The following is a 21,746-nucleotide window of genomic DNA, read 5'->3' on the forward strand; positions in this document are numbered from 1 at the left end:
CAGACCACAAGGGGAAGGTATGCATATTGGACGCTTTCCCTGTTTCACAGACCCGTTATCGTGAAAGATTTGGGATATGCAAGGTCACGACCTTTACTATTCGATGGCACTTTACATTTAGGTCTCGTTCAAAGCTTCATGCTTTTCTAAGTGTTTTTGTGAAGTCCTGTGTTTGCCATCTCTTGATCCAATACTTCATCACATGTACCTCGCAGAGTTGGTTGACTCTGGTGAAGATGTCATGCTCCTCACGTCGTGCCCAGATAGCATCATCTCGACTCCCGGGGTGCCCGTCCACATAATGACTCTATTCTTTCACCATAGTCTTCCTCTTTCATCTGTTGACTGTAATCAAAATATCGTGACTGGCAACCCCACAAATAGTCCAGGATCTCACTTGCGATCCGTCTTTTGTACACGTTTGTTGCCTCAAACCAACGATGCTCTTTGCTCTCAACAAGGCCTATTCTACCGACTACACGACTCGGAGAGTACTCCCTTCCGTGCCTACTGAGACACTGATTGTCCAGGGATGAGATCATTGCTCGAAACTTGGTCTCCTCGACTGGTGGTGAGTAATCCTGACGCATCCTGTACAATAGCAAGTCAAGAGTACTGTATGCTGTGAGTGAAACAAACAGAACGCTATCTTGATCACGGGTCACAATTAAATTGTACCTGCATCATTTAAATACCTCACTTGTCCATAGTATCCCAACTACTATTGCATTATATTATCTTGTCCAATGGTGAACAACCCGTTGGATGATAGCTTGTTGTAGGATAACCTATTGTATCAAATTGGAATACCCCCGTGCACACGCCTGGCTGACCTAGTGGAAAAGCTGTACTGCACCTGTCTGCCCACATGCTCCAGCCTGACGTCGAAACGCATCACCCTAAGCCCATATGCCCAGATCCGCAGCGCCGACACTATCTTCACAGTGTATAACAGTCCAGAGGAACCAGTCGCGGTGATAGCTCTGCTCGTTTGCAGCTGTCGCCGAGATGCAGCCTTTGACATTGTCATTGATGTTGGTGAAGCGGATGGTCATATGACCCTGAGTCTTCGCGTCATACTGTCCGCCGTTCTTGGAAGCCAGGATGGCTGCGGCACCAGCAGGGGAGTTGACGTCTTTCCAGCGGCCCGCGTCGTTGTTGTGGCTGCAGACGCACTCCCCGAGGACCTCGGAGAGGGAACTGGCCAGAAGGCCGAGGGCAATGGTGGAAGGTGTGATCTGCATGTTGGCTTCTCGAACGACGGTACGATTGCTCACAGACGAAACAATGTTGCACAGCACTGAGTGGATTGTTTCCGCGAGGCTGATAATTTCATCCCGGTGAAGTGGAACGTGGAACTGCACGACTTGCAGGTCGACAGCAGCGAGGAGGCCGGAACCTTTTTTTGTTCTTACATCTCCTACACCGCTTTTTCACGATTGCATGTGTCTCAGGATGTGCTACCATCACGAGTAACGTACATTCTTTAGTGAATAAATCAAGCCATCAGCCTTGTGTGCGTGTCTCATTCGAGCGGGGCTGCCAAAACACGCAGGCATGAGAGACATGTCAGACGCCTCTGTGCCCATATAAAATGTAGCATGTCTCACAATCTCAATACTGTTTTACTATCCTGACCATAGTTTAGCCACAGAGAGACTGCGAAGCAGATGGCGTTATCAATGCTTCAACGCGGCCAAAGGGTCATCTCCAGAAGGGACACAACGAGTCGGGTTCTTACTTACGGCCCTATACCAATTTTGCGCCAATTCCTAGGTTTTCTGGGTTGCTGTACTTCAATTGCCAACCGGGGGCCTTTCAAATTTCTATTGCTAGTATTGCGAACCCGAAGGGATCAGTGTAGCTGGAAGGACCCCTAGCGGCTACCTTTCTTGTGTTGCTTCTAAGCAGCTATAGATTTAATAACAGACTTGCAACGTTCACTGAGGTCAGACAACTCCATATAAGAACCCTTAACGGCACAAGTCTTGCGAACCAGTCCATCAGCCGGGTCACCCCCTGCCGCCTTAGTCATAAAAACTGTCCCCATACTCCCTTTTTAACAACCAAGTGCCGGCGCTGACGACGCCCGTTGTCCAGGTTGAAACCACAATACTCTCGAAATCGAGAGTGTCAAAACAGGGCGAGCCTCGCCACCATCGTGTGCGTATACCCTCGGCAAAGATTAGCAGAAGAAATGCCATGTTAACGCCAAAGATGGCCCACTGGTGTGCGGCTGTCCTAAACGGTAGGCTGCGAACTCGCCGCGGATGCTCGCGGGCCGCTGACCGGTCAAATTGCCGGCGAGAACAATCTGGCTGCCCCCGTATATGCCCAGCACGTCGTCGAGCATGGCAGTGAATGAGTCGGCGGTGGCGTGGAGCGTTTGGGTGGTCAGGTCGTGATTGGCGGTCAGGAGAGAGGATTTAATCGTTTGTAGGTTGTGGTCGAGGGCCTCGCCAAGGACGGAGATGTATAGCGAGGTGCTCATGCGTGAGAGGACATTGATGGAGCGGATGGCGTTGCTGCGGAGGTGGCCTGTGCCTGTCTGGTCGATGTCGTCGATCTGGCTTCGTGCACATCGACGGCGGAGACGGTGATGGTCTGCTCGGAACTGTTCACTCTGACTGTGAAAAGGGTTGGCTCGAAGGTGACTCTGCATTGGACTTTGCTCAAGCTACCGTAAATCTTGCTGGCCACCACTTCGATTATGTGGATTTCGTTGTCGGACACGCCTACCCATGCCAACACCGCAGCGTCGTCAAGGGTGTCGCGGTGCCACGCCATGACAGGATAGAATTCGCCGGCGATGGAGTTGGGCAAGTTGCCCTCGACCTCCCAGATTTTGACGTTGTCGACGCTGCTGCTAAAGGTGAAGTTGAGCGCAGCGCTGGTGTTGAACTCGCACGTCACGCTTGTCTGGTACCCTGTCTCGTTGTAGGTGAAGCTGAGCAGGCTGTAGTCCGCAGGAACCCCTTGCACTGGGGTGAGGCCCTGGCCGGCGCCGATGCCGTACGAGCGGCCACGGTACGTCCAGGCCGGGTTTTCGGGCTTGGAGTGGTTGCGCGAGGTGATGCTACCGCCGGCGCTGGCCTCGCGGGCCGACTCGAGCAACTGTGCCCGGTAGTTTGGGACAGGGCAGTTGGAGATGGAGATGTTGGATGAAAAGTCGCCGCCGCCGCGCGCGCTGGTGCAGTTCTGCACAAAGTTCCAAACACTGCGGTTGTTATCGAGGTGGAACTCGCTGTCCCACAGGTCCACAGTTGCGTTAGAGTATAGGGGCACGGCAACGCTGCCGAGCATGGCTACCGCCGATTTGGGCACGGGGGCTAACGCGCCGGCCCATATGGCCCCAGGCGCCTGTGCAAGGACAACCATGAGCAGTGCGGGAAGAAGACTTGGGAGGGACAGGCTCTTGGGGAGTCGCGGCACGATGATAGCGTTGAGCAGCCCGATGGTTCTTAGTTGAATGGGCTGGGTGGCCAGTCGAAGCCGGAAGCCCGCGCTGATGACGACAGTCAGGGTGGTTACCTGAAGGGCTCCCATAACCGCATAGAGAACCTGGACAGTGACCGAGATGGTCGTCTGATGGCGGTGAATGTCTTCCCGCGTGGATCCGAGAATGCGGAGGCCAGAGGTCGAGATGAGAGCAACGGACGCGAGAAACGGAATAACGAGAGCCGCGATAGGGACAAATCTCTCGAGGAGACTTGTGGTTCCTGTGCCGGAGTGCTGTGGACTCGCAGACATTTTGGTTTCGACGTATATTCAGCAACGAGATAGAGGTGGACTCTCCTTAATAAGAATCCTTTTCCGTGCTTTTAGGAATGACTTTGTGAGACGTTTAGTCTCAGGTATTAGATAGTTATTGTAGGACTTGCTCTGCTCCTCTGCCCGTAAAACACTGTCCACTCTCAGCTTTCTGAGAGAGGTCACCCTCTTGGGCCGCTAGCGCAATAGGCGCTCACCATCGATATACATCCAGAGAGAGCCTTTCCAGCTGAGCCCTATGCCGAGTTGTCGCCACTTGATTGGGCTCAGACGCCCAGCAGAAAAGACCGCAAAGCTCTGAATAATTGATCTGCCGTGGGATCTTAAAGAAGCCTACCCGAATCGGGCTGGAAGCAGGATCCATTAGGCAACTATCTGCCAATTCTATCAGCACATTGGGCTGCACTTCCCCTGGACTCAGCTGAACAATAGTGGTAGGGTAGTGATATGATGCGGTGGCTTTACAGACCACTGTATTTAATACAAAGAGGCTTCATACATGCCTAATGTTAGCTTTCGGGTCACCGACTTGCCGGCATGCAGATATGCTCCTGCCCAAACGACGTGGCATTCCACACGGTACTTATGCTATTACCACGTGCAGCACTGCCTCGTCTTGGAGTAATCATGTCGCGTTCTGAGAAGCTGATATGCCGTTGGCCTCGTCTACCGTCACCTTTGACCCTTTGACTGTTGGAATATTCTAGACATCTAGGCTATTATTAATACGGGATATCCTTTTCCCCATATGTTTGCCACTGTATGGAGGATAATAACTATAAATAAGGGCCTTCCCTCCCGTAGAATAGACGTTAGCTAGCCTAATAGACTAAGCATCCAACGCTATTATTTGAGATTGGCCACCACAACCTCCCCCCTCCCGGATAGCCATTGCTGACTGCTTTTATAGTCACAAAATCGGCGCGGACCGCTACATACCTAGCTAGACGTGATTTTTAACACCCCATCACCTAGCATCGGTATGCCTGACTCTGACGCCTCAGGAGGCGTCAGACTGGGGGCATGTAAGCGGTTTAAAATGGGGAGGGGAAGTTGGACCGTTTAGATTTCTGAACGGTTTAAAATCCCTGAGCGGTTTAAAATCCTTGAGCGGTTTAGAGGGGCTTGAACGTTTAAAAGGAAGGAGCAGTTGAAGGAGGTGAATAGCCCTGGGAAGCCTTGGGATTAAACCTGTCCGAAAAAGAATTGAATTCTAAGCTATATTTTGCCTTTGCCTTTGCCTCTGCCTTTGCTTCTTACTTCTGCTTTTGCTTCTATATCTAAAGCTCCTTTCTGGCATTCCCTTCCCTTTTGCTTTGCTAGTTAAGTTGATGATATGGAAGAAGCGACTTCCTCCTTCTGCCTGGGTGGTAGATAAACCGCGCTCAACCTGGTTGTGTGTGGCTAAACCGTTAACTATGGTTTAAACCGTTTATTCTCTTTAAACTGCTTAGAGATCTAAACGGTCCAACTTCCCATCCCAATCGCCCGCGGTTCACTGGCATTTAAACGGTTCAACCACGTTTCACGGCTTCCCCACATCCCCGGTACAGTCTGCAAAGTCTCCGTAGCAGGGTCTGCCTGGTCCTGAAACATGATCGCAACGCCTACTATGGCCTCAAACACCCACCACCAGCCCGATACCCCAAAATTCAGGTTCGTATGGGAGTCAATGGGGGGATGTTTGTGGCCGCTTTGATGCCGAGGCGGCACTCCCAACCATGTGGATAATTTCGTGGTAGACACCGAGAATCATGTGGAACATGAAGTTCATAGTCGTTGCATTTAGCTCTTGGGCCTTCATCAGTCTGGAAATAATCTGCAATAGAACAATTTCAGCATGAACAGAAGAGTATGTTGCTTTAGACATGTCAGCAGCATCAATGATGTGGGCCTGTGGAAACTATGAATGACTAAGCTACACCCGCTGTTGATGCCTATTTGCCGCTGAGCGTCCTCCAATACTCACACCCACACGTTTAATTTGACGTTATTCTCTTCTCTTTCTTCCTTGGTCGTCAATTCTCCATTATACGTCACCCATCAACCACAGCTCTGCTAGATTGCCCAACCCTCGTTGCCCAACCCTTCACAATGCCATCTGAACCGCAGGCCGCCAAGGCTCTCGATGAGCAACCTCACAAGTTGTCGGCTGAAGCTTTGTCACAGGAGCATCGCCATGTCCTCTTGCAAGCAATTCGCAAAATTCTGTCCACGTCGAGCGCTGAAGTTGCATATGCTCAGATCATCGATGGGGCACCTCTCAGCGAAATTTACAATGATGTCTATGGCCCGGTATACCCCTTGGAGCATCCCGTAAAGACCCAGCATGTCAGATTCTGCCCTGGAATTTTGGAAAGGACCAGGCAGATACGTGACTCATTTGACCTAAACGAATTGAAGTTTGAAACCAAGATGGGAAACCGCCTTGTCTCGTTAACACACCTTGCCCTGAGATTAGTCGCTTACCAGCTATCCCTACAGCTCCTCCAAATTTATCATGCTGCCTCGCCAGGCTCAAGGCCTTTCAAAACTCGCTTGGTTGAGATCGTGGCCGTTTCGATTCATAAAATAGCAGTCATTCTTTACAGACTCAACCTAAACTTGGGCAGGCACCAAGACTGGGCAGCGTGGGTGGCCCCACCAAGTGACACAGTTTTCTACTGGATGCATCCGGATGGAGAGCTGCCAAGCCTTTTCTGCCACGACCAGTATCGAGAACATAATCAATATCCCGAGGGACCTGCCGATATGGTGGGGTATTGGGCTGAGTCGCAGATATTTGGGGGTGTTGTGCTTTTCGATAGACGCCGCCCTGACGAGCGCGAGCCTCACGAGGACGTAGGTTTCTCCCCTTTATATATTCTCATTATTGTGTGAGTGACTAACAGCTCCCAGCCGGACGCAATCCTCTTCCATTCTGATCGTCAAAATGTAACCTACCGGATCTGGCAGCTCCTCGATATACAAAAGAAGCAGTTGCCAGATTTCCTCTTGGCGGAGCCCAACAGCGTTCCTAGCCCCTTTCCTATCCTGGCGGATGACAAAAACTTGACACGGATCGACCCTGAGGAACCAATACGCGAGACCGGGATTTATAGAGATCTCTGGGAACGGAACCCCCTGGGCGAGAATGACGGCGATAGTCGGTCACATTGTTGTTCATACAATGGCCTGGACTACCCTTCCATAGCCGATTACAAGCGGTCCAGGGAACGATGTTGGAATAGAAAGGCGGCGATGGAGGAGAAGGAAGAAGAGGAGAGAGAAGCCATAGAGCGCGAGACAGAGGCTCAAGAAATACTAGAGAAAGCAGCAGAAGAAGAAGATGAAGTGGCCAGGGTGTTGAAAAAAGAACAGGAAGTCAGTAGGAAAGGTCAAATCTGAGTCGCCTGATTAAGGACCTGATATCAAAAGAAATAATATCGTAAACGATGCCGGTAATTGTGACGGCACGGCTACATCAGCTGCACTGGACTACCCAGAGTGTTCTGAACAATTCTAAGCTTTCGGTTCTCTGCTCTATAGTACAGCAAAGTAAGGCGCTGTCTCAGTAAATGCAGACACTGAATAACAGTGATGAATCACCTTTACAGCTTATATATCAACGCTATAATTTTGATGCGCAATATATTGCCGTCCAGATTTCTTTAAGAGATTATGCTTCATTTAAGACAAGTTCTTATCATTATACAGCTGGAATGTAAGCTGCCCTTCTCTAAAGCCCCTGTAATTACTCTATACCGAGCATTCGCACTAAGTTTTATCAATTGGCCTCTCTTTTACCTGGCAATAGCAGTTATTCCATAGGCAATTATACCTATCATATAGATAATTAATGGATACTAGCTGGGTGGCAACAACAGGATTCATAGTGGCTACTTATCAGCCTAGATATTACAAGGACAGCTGTCCTCATCATGTCAGTTTACGATTGACTTTGCTACCATCGTTGGGAAATAGAAAAATCCAGAGGGCCTTCCAGTGCAGCAAATGAACGCCTAGAGACACATTTCCATGATGCTTGCGAACTTGCTTATTGACGGCCGCTGTACCGTACTGACTTTTGAGGCCTCTGAAATCTCTGTTTCCATCCTACAAGTCTGAGCTCGTTAAAACCTCATTTCATACTAGTCAAGGCCACATACAGCGCCGATAATCGGGAACGATGTCGGAAGGCTTGTTTTGAGATCTCATTGATATCTACATTCGCGATATGATTCTATTAATTAGAGCAATCCTAGACCTTCATGCTGGCTATCAGTGCAGACTTAATTTGATCTGCAGTCCAGGGGTCATTGGAGGGCACTAGAACAGGTCCAGCAACAGTAGCCGGTGCATGCTTTTTAAGAGTACTGATCGTAGTGCCGTTGTTGATCTGAACCTGAAGGTTGTATTCCTGAGGATTGCTGCTTGTCATCTACAGGCATGATTAGCTTGAGAAGGCACTAGAAGTATTAGGTCACTTACGCCTTGCATATCCAGTCGGAAGTTGTCGTCCGATGACACTGTCCCTGGTGTCCCTGGAAGGGCTTCAAGCTTGCTGTCGGGTATAGCCAAGATGAAGGCTCGGAGTTGTTTGGATGCTTTTCCCATTGTGACGCTTGCGTGCTTAGGTTATTGAAGATTCGCAGATTTATAGAAACGATTGTATTGTGTCAAAGTCGATCTTCCCAGTGACAGCTTTGGGGATGAAGAACTACATATTAATATACTTACAGCAGCAGTACTTCCTCACCATTTTCCACTGGGCAGTAGCCGCCACAAACCCTCTGATTGGCCCTGTTAACGCCTTGGATTTTCAGGTCTCGAACGACGGCTGCGGTCTCCCAAGGGCGGGCCGCGGACGGCGCGTATACCGTTACATCAACCAAGCATCATTGGAGTTAAAAATGGACGTTTGACTCTAGTAAGTTGCGATGTAGCATCAAGAGCTGATCTAACCCTCAAAACGGTCGTTGGGCGCTTCGACCTTCAGGCATTGCGAAATAGCTGCGGATCATTTGCAACCGGGAAGCGGTAAAGCACATTACCATTCATTTTAAGTTACGCATACCGGGTGCAGTCCTCGCTACACATGTTACATACCGTACAATTACTTGCGAATTTTGCGCTGAAGTTCTTGGCCCCGGAAGCAAGACGAGGCTGGATTGAACAACTGTTGCTCCAAAGTCTATATTTACCGCTTGAATCAGCTCGTGTCTCCAACTTACGCGCAATTGCCTCCCATGCTAACCATACGAGTAATTAAAGTAGTAGCTTTCGTCCTGCAAGGGAGGGGAATGGTTCGACCGCCGACCAGTGTCGAAACAAGTCACTAAGCGCTGGCGGCAGGACAGGGATCCACACTGACCAAGTCCGCTACCGTATTCTAGACATTCTAGACAAGGAAGACAGGCAGCAACCCGTGCCTGCAGGCTGCTGTTGATGTTGCTTACATAATCCGCTTACATAAGGCCGCCGTATCGTAACAACAACACCTCTGAAATCACTGTTCCTCTGGGCTGGCAAAAAATCTCCTTTTCATACTCGTCAAGACTACATATGCCGCCCACAATTGGAAAAAAAATATCGGTTGCTTCCCTTTGTCTTCTCACGCCGACTCTCACAAGGATAATGCTTTCCTGAGCACGTCAACCGATCGGACGCACCTTGACAATCGGCTTACAGTCTTGCTGCCCTTGCCTGCCTGGAGCGCAACTTTCCCTGACGACAACGAGGATGTCGCGAGACAGCCAAGATGGACTGGAGTGGGAAGAGACTTTGTTCAATCTCATACCCCGCTGGAAACGAGAACCGTCGCTGAAGGAGATTGAAAGCGTCTGTCGCCAGCAGCTCAAGGTTCCTGTCGAACACCCCTGCACCGTCTCCTTCTACGCAGCCGGTGCATTCAATAAACTTTACTTGATCGTCTGCGCCGACCAGTCTTCGCTGATGAGAGTTACTTTGCCGGTCAGCCCTCACTACAAGACACGTGGTGAGGTAGCCACTCTGACTTGGGTGCGAGAGCATACCGACATTCCAGTTCCCAAAGTTATTGCGTTCGTGGACAGCAACGACAATGGCATTGGGTTCGAGTGGATTTTGATGGAGCTGATGCCCGGAGCTCCAGCATACCGAAGGTGGCGAACAATGTCTATGGAGCAAAAGTCAGCGATTGCGAAGCGTGTGGCGGAATTTCAAGTGCAACTATCATGTTACGACCAACCCGGTTCTCTGTTCAGGAAGATAGGGACGCTCGACTTGGAAAATGGACAACAAAATGTTGAGACGCAAACAAGAGTAACCCCTAGTAAACTCATTTCCCATGAATTCTTCATGGGAAATCGCCTGAAATACGATGTGCCGCGAGGTCCTTTCCGCTCCAGCCATGACTGGCTGAGCTCAGAAATACGCCTCATCATACTCGAGCAGACAGCAGCTCTCGAGAACGCAGAAGACGACGACGATAGAGAAGATGCCGAGGAAATCCTGGGCGCTGCACAAAGACTCCTTTTGCTTCTTCCCAAGGTGTTTCCCGAAGACGAGGAAGATGACGTTGCGACCGCGCTCTACCACGACGACTTAAGTTTGCACAATATCCTTGTCAACGAAAAGGGCGAGATCACGGCTGTCGTGGACTGGGAATGTGTCTCGGCAATGCCAATGTGGATGGCTACCAAGATCCCCAAGTTTCTTGATGGAGAGAGGCGGGAAGAGGAGCCGATTCGGGATATCTACGCCGATGAGGTACCGACAGAGTCCGCAGAAGCACGAAACGAGGGCGACGTAGATCATTTGGCCAACGAGGGTAAGAACCAACTGTACTGGATTCACCTGATGGAGTACGAGACGACAAGACTGCGGGCAGTGTACGAAACAAGACTGAGGCAGCTCTGGCAGGATTGGTCTCCCGAGGAAAACCACACAAAAGTCGACTTCTTCGAGGCAGTCTTGCAGTGCAGTTCTGGCATCTTTGTGAAGAAGGTCGACAGATGGGTCGACAACATAGAACGTGGGGACTTGATCAGATGGGCAGATGCTTAGGTTGCGGAACAGCTGTGCCCTAGCCGTAGCTAAGCTTCTGATGGTTAACATGTGGAAATACTAGTGTGCAGTTTGAATGGTGTAGGAGTTGTGGTCTTCGTTGGACACTGTCTGGCCGCGTAGGCAGCAATTAGTGGGCATCTTTTATCTAGATATTCCACACGACAGTGTAAATGCAGGAAGGGTATGGGGTTGACCAAGTCCTCAGCAGTTATCGTCACCTTTGTTGACACCTCGGTTGAAAACGCCTCGGCGGGAGCTACCAAGACGATGTTAGAAGTTTCGATTCCCTGCCAGAAAGCTTCCCACGAATGTTGCTTACCACACAATATCCCTCCCTGCCACGACCATCAAAGTCAGGCGGTGGCAAGCTCCACGGCTGGGAAAGAAACTCGTCTTTCTTTGTACATCTCGCCAAGCCATCCATGGCCCATATCCTGTATTCGGGGTCCCCTTCGTCCCATGCTTTTCCGTCTGGATATCCGTGCTCCTGAATGAAAGCGAGAACGGCTCGATTGTTCTCCAAACAGTTGCCTTCGGTCTCCTTGGCGATGTCGTGTTCGACTGTGCGGATAACATTCTGCCATATCGCGTTGTCTCGTTTGGTCCTACCTTTGATGACACCCTCTTGCCCCGAAGATTCTTTGCTCTGAGCGCTCTTTTCATCAGTCGGGGTCGGCTCAGGGCCCTGGACGGAACGTTGGCTGACGGTCATGATGAAATTAGTTGCCAAAGCCGGATACTCTGGCAAGTGGAATACCTGAGAGTAGACATTGAGGTCTGGTTGGCTTCGGGTGGAAAAGAAATTGGAGCGATTTATGCGAATGAAAATGTGGATGTCTCGGTTCGTGGCTGCCTAAGCTTCTCGAGAAAACCCCCCGGGGGTGGGAGATCACAAAGCGAAGCCCGCACCCGCCTCAGCGAGCGCCAGGAAACCAGGGACCACGAGCACGATTTCCATAGGCGGTGATAAAGGTTCTTTGCATCTAGGTGCGAGCCGCGGCAACGGGTTTGGCCTCCCGGATTTTGTAGAAAGTCCCTAGTTCACTTTGTAGATACGCATGGACCTAGCCATAATACTGCGCATGCTTATAATACATGCCCAATTCTTTAGCCGCCCCTACGGCTGCGAGTACGCGCATCGATTTAATGCCATTTACTACATTGCTCAGGTCGCCAACCATACGAGCCAGCTAGACCATTCCATAACCCATCATGGTTAGGATGTAAGATACCTAGGCAATTTAGTTACGATACCCATCTAGAGTGTACATCCGATATTCTCACTTCGATGTCTGTGAAGAAAACCTAGAATGTCGCTTTGAGAGAACAAGAGCCGCTGTGTGCAGGGCCCAGCTCATGCTGTACTCGAGCGCCCATCAACTGCTTACACTCCATTATTTCCTACTGCTGCTCTTGCGCAGATGGCGTCAGACCTCTCCTTTTATACGCATTCACGCGAACCAATCCTGTCCCGGACGATGGGAAACTTCTCCCAAAACGGTTCTAGCCTGACAGACAGACCCAATGCCGGCGTGGTCTTTTGGGCGGCAAGCGATCTTCAGGCTACACAAATCACTGCATGCATGGCTGCCTGCTAGCACTGGGTACAGCCACTTGAGTAACCATGCACAGCCCTTAGCACCGCCTTCCTGCGGCTCGAATCTGACCTTCTCGGGCTCCCATTTGCGTGATATCTGTTACCTGAAATCCTTTCTGACTTACGCACCCCTTCTGAGTACGACTCTTCTATCGCTTTGTCACAATCTTGCAAGTGGAATCCGACATGGCCGAAGGACTTGCTGGAATTTCTCTCGCCTGCAACATTATCCAGCTAATCGAATTCCGCTGCAAGATCCTGGTTGACTCGCGAGAAGTCCACAAGTCTAGCACCGGCCTTGCGTCCCGGCACGTTGCACTTGAAAATATTGCAAAAAGGCCTAAGGACTTAAGCGATAACGTCGCAGCACAGCCAAATGCCTCATCGCGCCTCATATCGCTTGCCGCTGAGTCCAAGAGACTGGTGCAAGAGCTTCTCGATGCTGTTGATAAACTGAAAGCAAAAGCCTCAGATAAGAAATGGGATAGCTTCAAGATTGAGCTGAAGACAGTGCTTAAGGAGAAAGACTTCAAGGAGATTCACGAGAGCTTAGTAAACGTGCAGACTCAATTGGGCCAGCATTTGCAAGAGTCTGTTTTGTATGTTACGAAAGCCTTGTACTCTATGGTTTCAGTGTGACTGACTTTTGTTCCTTCGCGCAACCCAGCGCCGGGCAAACAAGCTTAAGCCTGTCACTGAAAGGGTTAGAGCAGGAATTGGACAAAGTACGGCACAGCACGGCGGAGATCAGATCGCTCACACAGGGTATGGCCGATGCTCTGCAGAAGCTCGATATCGGTCTTAGCGATGGCAAGCGCGTCCTTGAAAGCTTGTACTTCCCACAAATCCCAAAGCGTCTCAGCGGTGTTCCACACGCACACCAGCAAACTTTTACCTGGGTCTTCGACACTGATCACTCGGAGTCGCCATTTGCAAGGTGGGCCAGCGGGGATACTACCCAGACTTTCTGGATCCAGGGTAAACCGGGCTCTGGAAAGTCGACGCTCATGAAGCTTATCTGTGGTCACGAAAAGACGAAGAGGGCCTTGGAGACTTGGGGAGCCGGGAGCAGAATCATCGTTTCCAGTTACTTTTTCTGGAATGCTGGCAACAAGAGGCAGAAGTCTTTGGAAGGACTACTCCGAGCACTTCTCTTCGAGGTTATGACTCAATGCCCGGATGTGATCGAGGTAGCTTGCGGCAAGGCGGACCGGGTTTCGTCCCTGCCGCCATCCGCTGACCCCTGGCCCATGACGGATCTCTTGCCAGCCCTTGAGAAGATGCTAAATGCCCTAGAGGCGGCAAGCTGCAAACTGCGTTTGTTTATCGATGGCCTCGACGAGTTTGACGGGCAACCTGACGCTTTGATCGACATACTGGACAGCTTGTCTAACCGCAGCAACCTGAAGCTTTGCGTTTCAAGCCGGCCGTGGACCAGCTTCCGGGACAGGTATGGCGACGACCCGACACATCACCTGAATCTCGAAGACCTCACCGAGAACGACATATAAGATTACGTACGGGACAAGTTTGAGGGAAACGTGCTTTACAGTGAAAGAGCAAGCAAGAACCCAGGATTCAAATACGTGGTGGATCAGATTCCGAAGAGAGCTCATGGAGTCTTCCTATGGGTCTAGCTTGTCGTTAGGTCCGTTATGGATGGCCTGCGATACCGAGATAGGGCAAGCGACTTTCAGCGACGGCTAGACAGCTTTCCCAAGACCCTGGAGGGCTTCTTCCAGCGCATGCTGGATACAACCGAACCAATGTACAAGCAGCAGACAGCTCGTACTTTCAAGGTCGCCCTGACGGCCGAGGAGCCGCTAGATCTCATCCTATACTCTTTCATGGATGAGATTGAAGATGACCCGTCGTGGGCTCTCAATTGTTCTGCTGTCGAGTGCAGCAAGGATGAGATCTTGGAAGTACACGAGGCCATGAGGCCACGTCTCGACCCCAGGTGTAAAGGGCTACTCGAAATACAGAAACAATCTTACCTCCAAGGGCCAGCGGATATTTCGTTCAAGCAATACAACGCCGAGTTTCTCTACCGTACGGCCAGGGACTTTCTGATTAACTCCCTTGAAGTCAGCGCCATGTTCGAAAGGGAACTGGGTGACGATTTTGACCCCCTGGTCGTGTTGGGCGGATCATTGTTAGCGTCAATGAAGAAAGCCAGGATGGACCCGCCAGAGTGGAAAAGCCAACAGCATCTACTCGAAACGGCAAATCAGCTCATTGTATATGCTACGCGGGTTTTACAGCCTGGGCATGACACTTCTGCGAAGAACAAGTCTGAATGGTTTGCGATCTTGACAAATCTCCATGCTACAATATCGAACAGGAGTACTCATCTTTCATCCGTGAGAGGGATAGAAGAATTGTTCGAGATAGCACCTCTTGACCAATTCTGCCAGGACCAAGCATAGAAATTTGCGGTTCAAGCTTCTCTTGGTCATTCCTGGTCAAATATGAGCATGCTACAGCGCCAGAAGCTACCGGTATCACTGGCAACTCAGGCTAATCACAAATTCGTCGCCGGTGATGCGTACATTCGAGAAGATATAGAGGATGAGATATACCCTTGACAAGAATATTATGGAAGCCACAAGCTTGGTGGTTGGAGAGGATGGCGGTACCAGAAATCCTTTGTTGATCATTATATTATAGAGGTTTGAATTCTCCTGATACTTTTGTATCATGGCGACTAGTGTGGGTGGACTGAGTATTACTTTTAGATCTGTTCCCCCTTCCACTCCCCTGCTGTTTCTTTTATTTTTCTCGCACCGTATGAATCACAATTTTTGTGGATAGTGTGTTCGGCTAATGAGAGGAATGATAGAGTTTGACGGATGAAAAATGTGAAAAAAATATCAAATTGGCTGTATACGATGTATCAATAATGAACTCTCTGTTTTCAGCTCAGAGGAATACTATCATGTGCGTTCTGGTTGGTACTACGGTGAGACTGGTCATTCCCAGTGTAATCCTCCGCCAATGCAATCCCCATATGAGTCTGATCATAGCTTCGTAATACACAGCAGGCACCGGTATTCCAGGCTTCGTGGCCAGCTTACTAGTAGTAATAGAAACCTGTCAGATAAGATGATTATGTGGTACAGACAGACAAGCAATAGCAACATTCATAGGATAAACAAATACAACTCTGCACGACGGACAATAGTTGAATACTCTTTTCTGGGACGCTGGAAACAAGAAAAGCAAGTCTTTGGAAGGATTACTTAAGGCATATTCCTTCAACATCTTGAAGCAATGCGCAGATCTCATTGAGGTGACTTGCAGCAAGGCTAGGCAACAAGGCTAGGCAGGCTTGGAAACGATTGCAACCCACATCAGCCCCTATGTGTTAAATCATATCTCGCTTCTGTACCCTGGCCGCCCCCAATGTGACTTCTCAGTTTCACGGGACTCTCGGGAATATTCAAGTCACCGCTGGCTGTCAATCCAGAGGCGAGGAGTATATTTACTTAAGTGGGTCGCTGCTTACAGCTGACAGACTTTTCTTCATTCTGGCTAAACTTTGTCTCCTCTTTTTACAACTCCTACCGTTGGATTTCAGGGTAACACAAACCTCGCGGCGGTCCATCTGACGGAGAACCAAGCAGTCACGACTCCCCAAAATGTCGGTTGACGCAAGTTTCTTCCGCAGCACAGTCAAGGATCGGTGCATCTACGATGGCGCGTCGATGCAGGCCGGAAACAACACCATGAGCGGAAACCTCTGCGCATACGTAGAAGGCGAGACCAGGGTCTGGGCGTGTTCAGCCTCGGACAGGTGAGAAGCTCATCAGCCTCTGACCCCAAGGTCCACTTCTGATAGCCATCTAGCATGTGCTGGACCTTTTCACAAGAGTGTTCCGGTGATGACACGCAGCGACAGTGTTCAGCCAGTGGCTCCGACTAGTGCTGCAGAGCGTACGAGACGTGCACGGAGATCGTCGGCCAGATCAATATCTGCTAGGGTCCCTGGGATAATCCACTCGAAAATATGTCCGCTCCGGATGCTCACATTTACAACCAGGCGCATTATCCAGTGCTACCGTCGCTAACGACTGCTTCGGCGGCGGGATCTACAGCCACTGGGTCCTCATCATCAGGACTCACAGCCACCGAATCCCCCACGGCCTCGGGTTCTTCGGTGGCAGGATCTACAGCTACTGAGTCTTCGACGGCCTCAGATCCTTCACTTCCACTTGGATCTATCATAGGCATAGGTGTAGGATGCGGCGTGGCTGGCGTTGCACTCACGGTTGGTGTTGGGTTTCTGTTATTGCGCCGAAGAAGTCGCGATGTCTCACTTGGTTCTGCCCAGCGTCTTGGTCGACCAGACGAGAGAAAAGCACAGGGATACGAGTTGAGTGGTGACAGGATGGCAGAGATTGACCACGGGCGGTGGGTGTCCGAGCTGCCAGCTGTCAGAACTTAGGTCGCTGTATTGGCTGAAGCTCAGCATTGTGATGTGTAATTTTACCTGCTAGACTTGGGTTCATGATCTCAAAAGGAATGAAAGAAAACAGAGTCCACCAAGATCATGCACTAATGAGCTCTTAAAGAGTGGTCTACTAAGGCCCACTGTTGCCGTGATCAACGTCTAGACATCTGAGTCCTCGGAGTGTGCCTCGAAGAGTAGCCATGAGGTGCTGGGTGCGTCCACCAAGATCACTGTGGCATGAGACTTTTCTGTGAAATAGTCAGCGTATGCTCTTCCACATGTGAGAGAGTCGATGCGGAGCATCCAAAACAGTTCCTATAATGTGGATAGTCAGGTCCGCTGGTTGATGAGCTCAAATCTATCTTATCTCCATTTTTGACATCTGTACTGTGCAGGCAGTGAGGTAACGCATTGGATACCTTACACTTCCTTTCGCAACATGCTTGACAATTTACTGATGCAATGTCCAATCTGAATCGCCAGGGGAGTTTGGATATCTAGCAAGGGCTTTCTACTCTTCTTCTCAGATATATGTGGCCTACTTCCCGATGCTCGAACTCAAAAGTCCGGTTCTTGTTTCGGTGTTGATGAATCTTTGTTTCAAGAGAGAAATAAATAAGACTCGGAGAAACTGCGAAATGTGTCTGAGAAAGTATCCGTGTCTCGAGAAGGGAACGGGGTCTGCACGCTCCGATGTACCACCCTTATCACCTTCACAATATGGAGACTGTCTATTCCTACACGGCTTCTCTCGACAAAGTCAACATTAGGCTTTTCGATGCCATTGTGCTTTAAAGGCTTACTCGAGTACCTGATATCTCGATCGAGGTGGGCCTGGCATCGGCCCGTTGTGAGACACCATTGAGAATAGAAGAGCCCACGGAAACAAAATGGTCGAGATGACGTCGATATCTATAGAAAACTGCTAGTCTTTTCACCAAAAAGGCGACAACAATTTAGAGGCCAAATTACACATTAGCTCTCATCCGGCGGTGCGCCATGATTAATCCCACGGACCACTCGAGGCTCGGAAGTACCGATACACATGGTTATGAGCTCGTATTACTGGCAATGGCTGCTTCAGAGACCAATCCTCCCTAGGTCTACCTAGCAAGGCTCTATCTGGCCGTACGCCGAGTGAGTCAAATAACTGACATTGAGGCCGCGGCAGCCTGTTTAGGGCTGTTGGTCCGTGCACTATGAATCCTGAGCTCTATAGAATCCTCTACCATTTCGACCACCACTGGGTCCTCGCAGTCTCTGGCACTCGTATTGCTGTTGTAAAGAACAAAAGGGCAAGTGGAGTTGAAAGACTGTTTTCATACCGTGTCACGTCTCTGTGGCTGCGCCGCATGCACTGTTGTGTTGTCAATCTCCATTGACGGTGAGTGGGTCTGTGCTGCCTGGCTGCGTGCTGCCTACCTAGGTAGCGCGTTGCGGAGCTACAGTATGGCCTTACGGCTTCGAAAGATAACAGCATGTATATGGAGGCCAATCATTCACGCTCGAAAGCAGTATTTACATATGCAGCGAGTGATTAACAGTGTGGGTTGCTACATTGGACAGTGGATCCGTACCTGCACTACACTAGTTCAAGGCAGCCTGAGACTTCCAGGCTGGGAGGATGGCACCCTAGGAAGATAGCAGGCAACCATCACCGAATTACTCATGGTCTCTGAGCCTGCCAAGATTCTGACATCTACTCCGTCAATACAAATAAGATCAAATTTGGATCGAGTCCTTGAAAATTATTGTTTCCTTTTCATCGCTTCTCTCATCAAAGACAGCTCGACAGCCTCACCCAAACTCGCCAGTCTGCAGGTCAATCTCGGAATATTTCACAATGGGCTCCGTGGGAACTGATACTGCCAAAACGGCCCCTTCTCTTCCAGATGCGGTAGAGAATGCTGTGACGACTTTGTATCGACATGACTGCGCGAATGAGGACGGCTATGGAGAAAAGTGTCCTCCAAGGTGGTCCAAGTTTGCGAGCCACGAGGATGACCAGGCTCATCTCAACAACTCGATACAAAGCGACCCCATCATTCATCGCCATTTCTTCAACAAGGACGATAAGAAATGTTTGTATTCCAAGTTCTCTCGACCTTTTCCCAAAACAAAGTCTTTGCACGCCAACAGACAGACGTCTTTGTCTAGGCAGCAGGACTCGAGATTTGGTAGATTTGGATCACTAACTGTCATATTGAAGGGGTGACCGAGTCTTTCACGGTCCAGGACCCGTTGATGCGCAGTCATCTTCGTGTTGCATTGGCCAACTATCAGGACTTCGACCTGGAGCTCAAGAACTGGACATTCAAGGAGCCATTCTCCCCAATCGTCCACCGCTGGGACCGTCTCAATGCTCTGTGCGAGAAGACCACAGAGGTCAACGCCAAGAAAGCCATCGACCAGCTGATGAAGTTCCTGGGACCAATCCTGGCTCCCTCAATTGGATCTCTCATCCAGACCAAGGCAACGGGCAAGGTCGACTTCGAAAACGTCTGGCAGATCTTTCCACCTGGCGAGTTCGCTGTCACGTCTTTCTTCGGAATCCAGGCGGTCACTCGTATCCTTCGGTACGAGCTGATTCGACCACGTTGCGATCCGCCGTACTGGCAAGTTGAGTTTGAGTACCTCGACTGGAACGGCGAGCGTTGCGGCTATACTTCGGCGAAGACCAAAATCAAGTATTTCGATGGCATGAAATTTGTCACCAGTCTACCAGTGTAAGCTCCAGTCGACAGTGACGATGCATCCAAGAACAAACACCTGACCACAATTAGATACCCTCTTTCGTTCAGCTCTTCCGCCACGGAGATCAAGGAACGACTCACGGCAAGAGGCCGCAAATTTGAGAGCCTCAGAGGCTACCACTTCAGGACCTGCACCGGAACCAAGATTCTCCTTGAGACCAAGTGTCCTGAGGAGCGGCCCGTCGCTGGAAGGGTCATCATTGACGCGTTCGCCTACTACTCGAGCAATAACATCGTGAAGCCCAACCTTAGGTCCTTGGAAGCTACGGAGGTAGCCGAGGTCGTCACGGATGCATCTGAAAGTGATGATGAGGGCGAGAATGACGACGACGACGACGTACGGTCTGCGACCAGCTCCGAGGACTCCGAGGGTAGCCTCTCTGAGCTGACGGCCGTCAAGCCCTCGGGCGGATCTTTGAAGCGGACTGAAAACATCCAGCCTCTCACCGACGAGCAGTGCCTCCTCGCGTCTCCCTGGCTCAAGGGTCTGGACCTCAAGACCAAGGACTGGGCCCAGTTCAACGTTGATGAGCTTAACGATATTGTCTGGAATGAGGCTGCGTTTGACCATCTCGTCCTCCCTGGGAACGAGAAGGAGCTCGCGTGGGCTTTTGTGGAGAACAAGGCTCTGTCGAACAACCAGTTTGACGACTTCGTGCCCGACAAGGGCCGTGGTATTATCATTCTGTGAGTTATTTTCGCGTACAAAACGTTGCATGTTACTTCTCCCACGTCCACTTCGTCATACTAATGGAGGATTACCTCAGCATGTTCGGACCTCCTGGTGTCGGCAAGACATACACAGCCGAAGCCGTCGCCGAGAAATCGCGCGTGCCGCTGTACGCGATGAGCGCAGGCACGCTGGGTACCAAGCCGAAGCAGATCGAGGCAGCTCTCGAGCGGGCCCTGGAGCTCTGCAGGCTCTGGAATGCGATGCTCCTCCTCGACGAGGCAGACGTCTTCCTCAGCGCCAGGACCGACACGGACCTGGCCCGCAACGAGCTCGTGGCCGTCTTCCTGACCAAGCTCGAATACTACCAGGGAATATGCTTCCTCACCACCAACCGCATCTCCAGCCTCGACCACGCGTTCCAGTCCCGGGTCGACCTGTTCCTCCCGTACCGTGACCTTAAGCCCGAGGCGCGCCGGCAGGTCTGGGACAATTTCATCAAGCGGGCGGGCGACAAGCAGTTCGATGTCGACGCTGCGGGGTTGGATGATTTGGCGAACATCCAGCTGAATGGCAGAGAGATCAAGAACCTGATCAAGAGCGCGCACCTCTTGACGCTCAAGGGTGGCGAGAAGATCACCAAGGACCGGCTCAAGATGCTGGCTGAGAACCGCATCAATGCCCTTGATGCACTGAGCGAATAGGCATGGTGCCTAAGTTGACCAGCTCGAATTTGATATTAGAATTCATCGACCACGGTGAGCTTCACGGAGAATTTACACAAATAGATTGGAAACGGCATTTGGGCTGATTGAATTTCTTAATCCCCTGAAGTCTCTTCTGGCTTATTCCTCTTCATGTGTAGCACAGAAAATGGTCAATCTGTTTGGACGGAGGCAATTCCAAGGCGGAATACGTTGTCAGCTACAAATCACCTCGGAAATTGAGAGGTATGAGGAAAGGGAGTATCATGACCCCTCAATAGCGGTCTGAGAATAAATCACAGATTGTCGCAAATGTTTCCAGAAATCTGTGAGGGTAATTTCCCACGAAACTAAGTAACATCTGAGAGCCACCCCGTGGCCCCTGCCGTGGGAGACTTGCCCACCCGGTCATAACCCGGGTCCAACTCCGTGTGACTTGATGTCCTGGGTTGAGTTGGGGGAAGTATCGGAGCATTATACCTAGTTGAACACTCGGGCATGAATACGCGGCTTGGGTATATCTGCAAGACAGGGTGTATCTGCGTGTATCTGCAAGACAGGCCAATCCAGTTGGAGGCAGTGCCAAGCTTGAAGCAGTCGACCACTCAATCCCACCACACCTCGACCACAACTCCCGATATTACGAGGCGGGGACGTCTCTTGGTAGACTTGCAGATCGGAAGACTTGAAGACACGACGGAACCTCCACACAATAGAAGCGTCTGACTGGTCGGAGGCCGGGTGTATTGGTCAATGGAGTGCCAGGCTT

At 50.6% G+C, this 21,746-nt stretch overlaps 10 protein-coding genes across 10 annotated transcripts; 6 read left to right on the forward strand and 4 right to left on the reverse strand.

The window, feature by feature from the left end:
- Positions 1-899: 899 nt before the first annotated feature.
- Positions 900-1,244, reverse strand: INS49_014783 (uncharacterized protein; the record flags this gene model as incomplete). Its single annotated transcript, XM_043175472.1, has 1 exon — positions 900-1,244. One exon carries the CDS (start codon positions 1,242-1,244, stop codon positions 900-902), a length of 345 nt encoding a protein of 114 aa, XP_043020429.1.
- A 941-nt stretch (positions 1,245-2,185) lies between these two features.
- On the reverse strand, positions 2,186-3,750 carry INS49_014784 (uncharacterized protein; the record flags this gene model as incomplete). Its single annotated transcript, XM_043175473.1, has 2 exons — positions 2,186-2,566; positions 2,752-3,750. 2 exons carry the CDS (start codon positions 3,748-3,750, stop codon positions 2,186-2,188), a joined length of 1,380 nt encoding a protein of 459 aa, XP_043020430.1.
- Positions 3,751-6,522: 2,772 nt separating this feature from the next.
- INS49_014785 (uncharacterized protein) lies at positions 6,523-7,158 on the forward strand (the record flags this gene model as incomplete). Its single annotated transcript, XM_043175474.1, has 2 exons — positions 6,523-6,612; positions 6,670-7,158. 2 exons carry the CDS (start codon positions 6,523-6,525, stop codon positions 7,156-7,158), a joined length of 579 nt encoding a protein of 192 aa, XP_043020431.1.
- Positions 7,159-8,011: 853 nt separating this feature from the next.
- On the reverse strand, positions 8,012-8,367 carry INS49_014786 (uncharacterized protein; the record flags this gene model as incomplete). Its single annotated transcript, XM_043175475.1, has 2 exons — positions 8,012-8,191; positions 8,242-8,367. The coding sequence occupies 2 exons, from the start codon at positions 8,365-8,367 to the stop codon at positions 8,012-8,014; spliced, it is 306 nt and encodes a 101-aa protein (XP_043020432.1).
- Positions 8,368-9,492: 1,125 nt separating this feature from the next.
- Positions 9,493-10,797, forward strand: INS49_014787 (uncharacterized protein; the record flags this gene model as incomplete). The annotated part of the gene is made up of 1 exon (XM_043175476.1): positions 9,493-10,797. The coding sequence occupies one exon, from the start codon at positions 9,493-9,495 to the stop codon at positions 10,795-10,797; it is 1,305 nt and encodes a 434-aa protein (XP_043020433.1).
- A 204-nt stretch (positions 10,798-11,001) lies between these two features.
- Positions 11,002-11,512, reverse strand: INS49_014788 (uncharacterized protein; the record flags this gene model as incomplete). Its single annotated transcript, XM_043175477.1, has 3 exons — positions 11,002-11,056; positions 11,120-11,135; positions 11,206-11,512. 3 exons carry the CDS (start codon positions 11,510-11,512, stop codon positions 11,002-11,004), a joined length of 378 nt encoding a protein of 125 aa, XP_043020434.1.
- Positions 11,513-12,583: 1,071 nt separating this feature from the next.
- Positions 12,584-13,908, forward strand: INS49_014789 (uncharacterized protein; the record flags this gene model as incomplete). The annotated part of the gene is made up of 2 exons (XM_043175478.1): positions 12,584-12,996; positions 13,065-13,908. The coding sequence occupies 2 exons, from the start codon at positions 12,584-12,586 to the stop codon at positions 13,906-13,908; spliced, it is 1,257 nt and encodes a 418-aa protein (XP_043020435.1).
- A 144-nt stretch (positions 13,909-14,052) lies between these two features.
- On the forward strand, positions 14,053-14,826 carry INS49_014790 (uncharacterized protein; the record flags this gene model as incomplete). Its single annotated transcript, XM_043175479.1, has 1 exon — positions 14,053-14,826. One exon carries the CDS (start codon positions 14,053-14,055, stop codon positions 14,824-14,826), a length of 774 nt encoding a protein of 257 aa, XP_043020436.1.
- A 1,212-nt stretch (positions 14,827-16,038) lies between these two features.
- Positions 16,039-16,579, forward strand: INS49_014791 (uncharacterized protein; the record flags this gene model as incomplete). Its single annotated transcript, XM_043175480.1, has 3 exons — positions 16,039-16,193; positions 16,299-16,333; positions 16,440-16,579. 3 exons carry the CDS (start codon positions 16,039-16,041, stop codon positions 16,577-16,579), a joined length of 330 nt encoding a protein of 109 aa, XP_043020437.1.
- A 2,114-nt stretch (positions 16,580-18,693) lies between these two features.
- Positions 18,694-20,977, forward strand: INS49_014792 (uncharacterized protein; the record flags this gene model as incomplete). Its single annotated transcript, XM_043175481.1, has 4 exons — positions 18,694-18,931; positions 19,060-19,576; positions 19,652-20,290; positions 20,371-20,977. 4 exons carry the CDS (start codon positions 18,694-18,696, stop codon positions 20,975-20,977), a joined length of 2,001 nt encoding a protein of 666 aa, XP_043020438.1.
- Between the last annotated feature and the right edge of the window lie 769 nt (positions 20,978-21,746).

Source organism: Diaporthe citri (genome assembly GCF_014595645.1).
Source record: "Diaporthe citri strain NFHF-8-4 chromosome Unknown scaffold_8, whole genome shotgun sequence".
In the NCBI taxonomy this organism is placed as follows: Eukaryota; Fungi; Ascomycota; class Sordariomycetes; order Diaporthales; family Diaporthaceae; genus Diaporthe; species Diaporthe citri.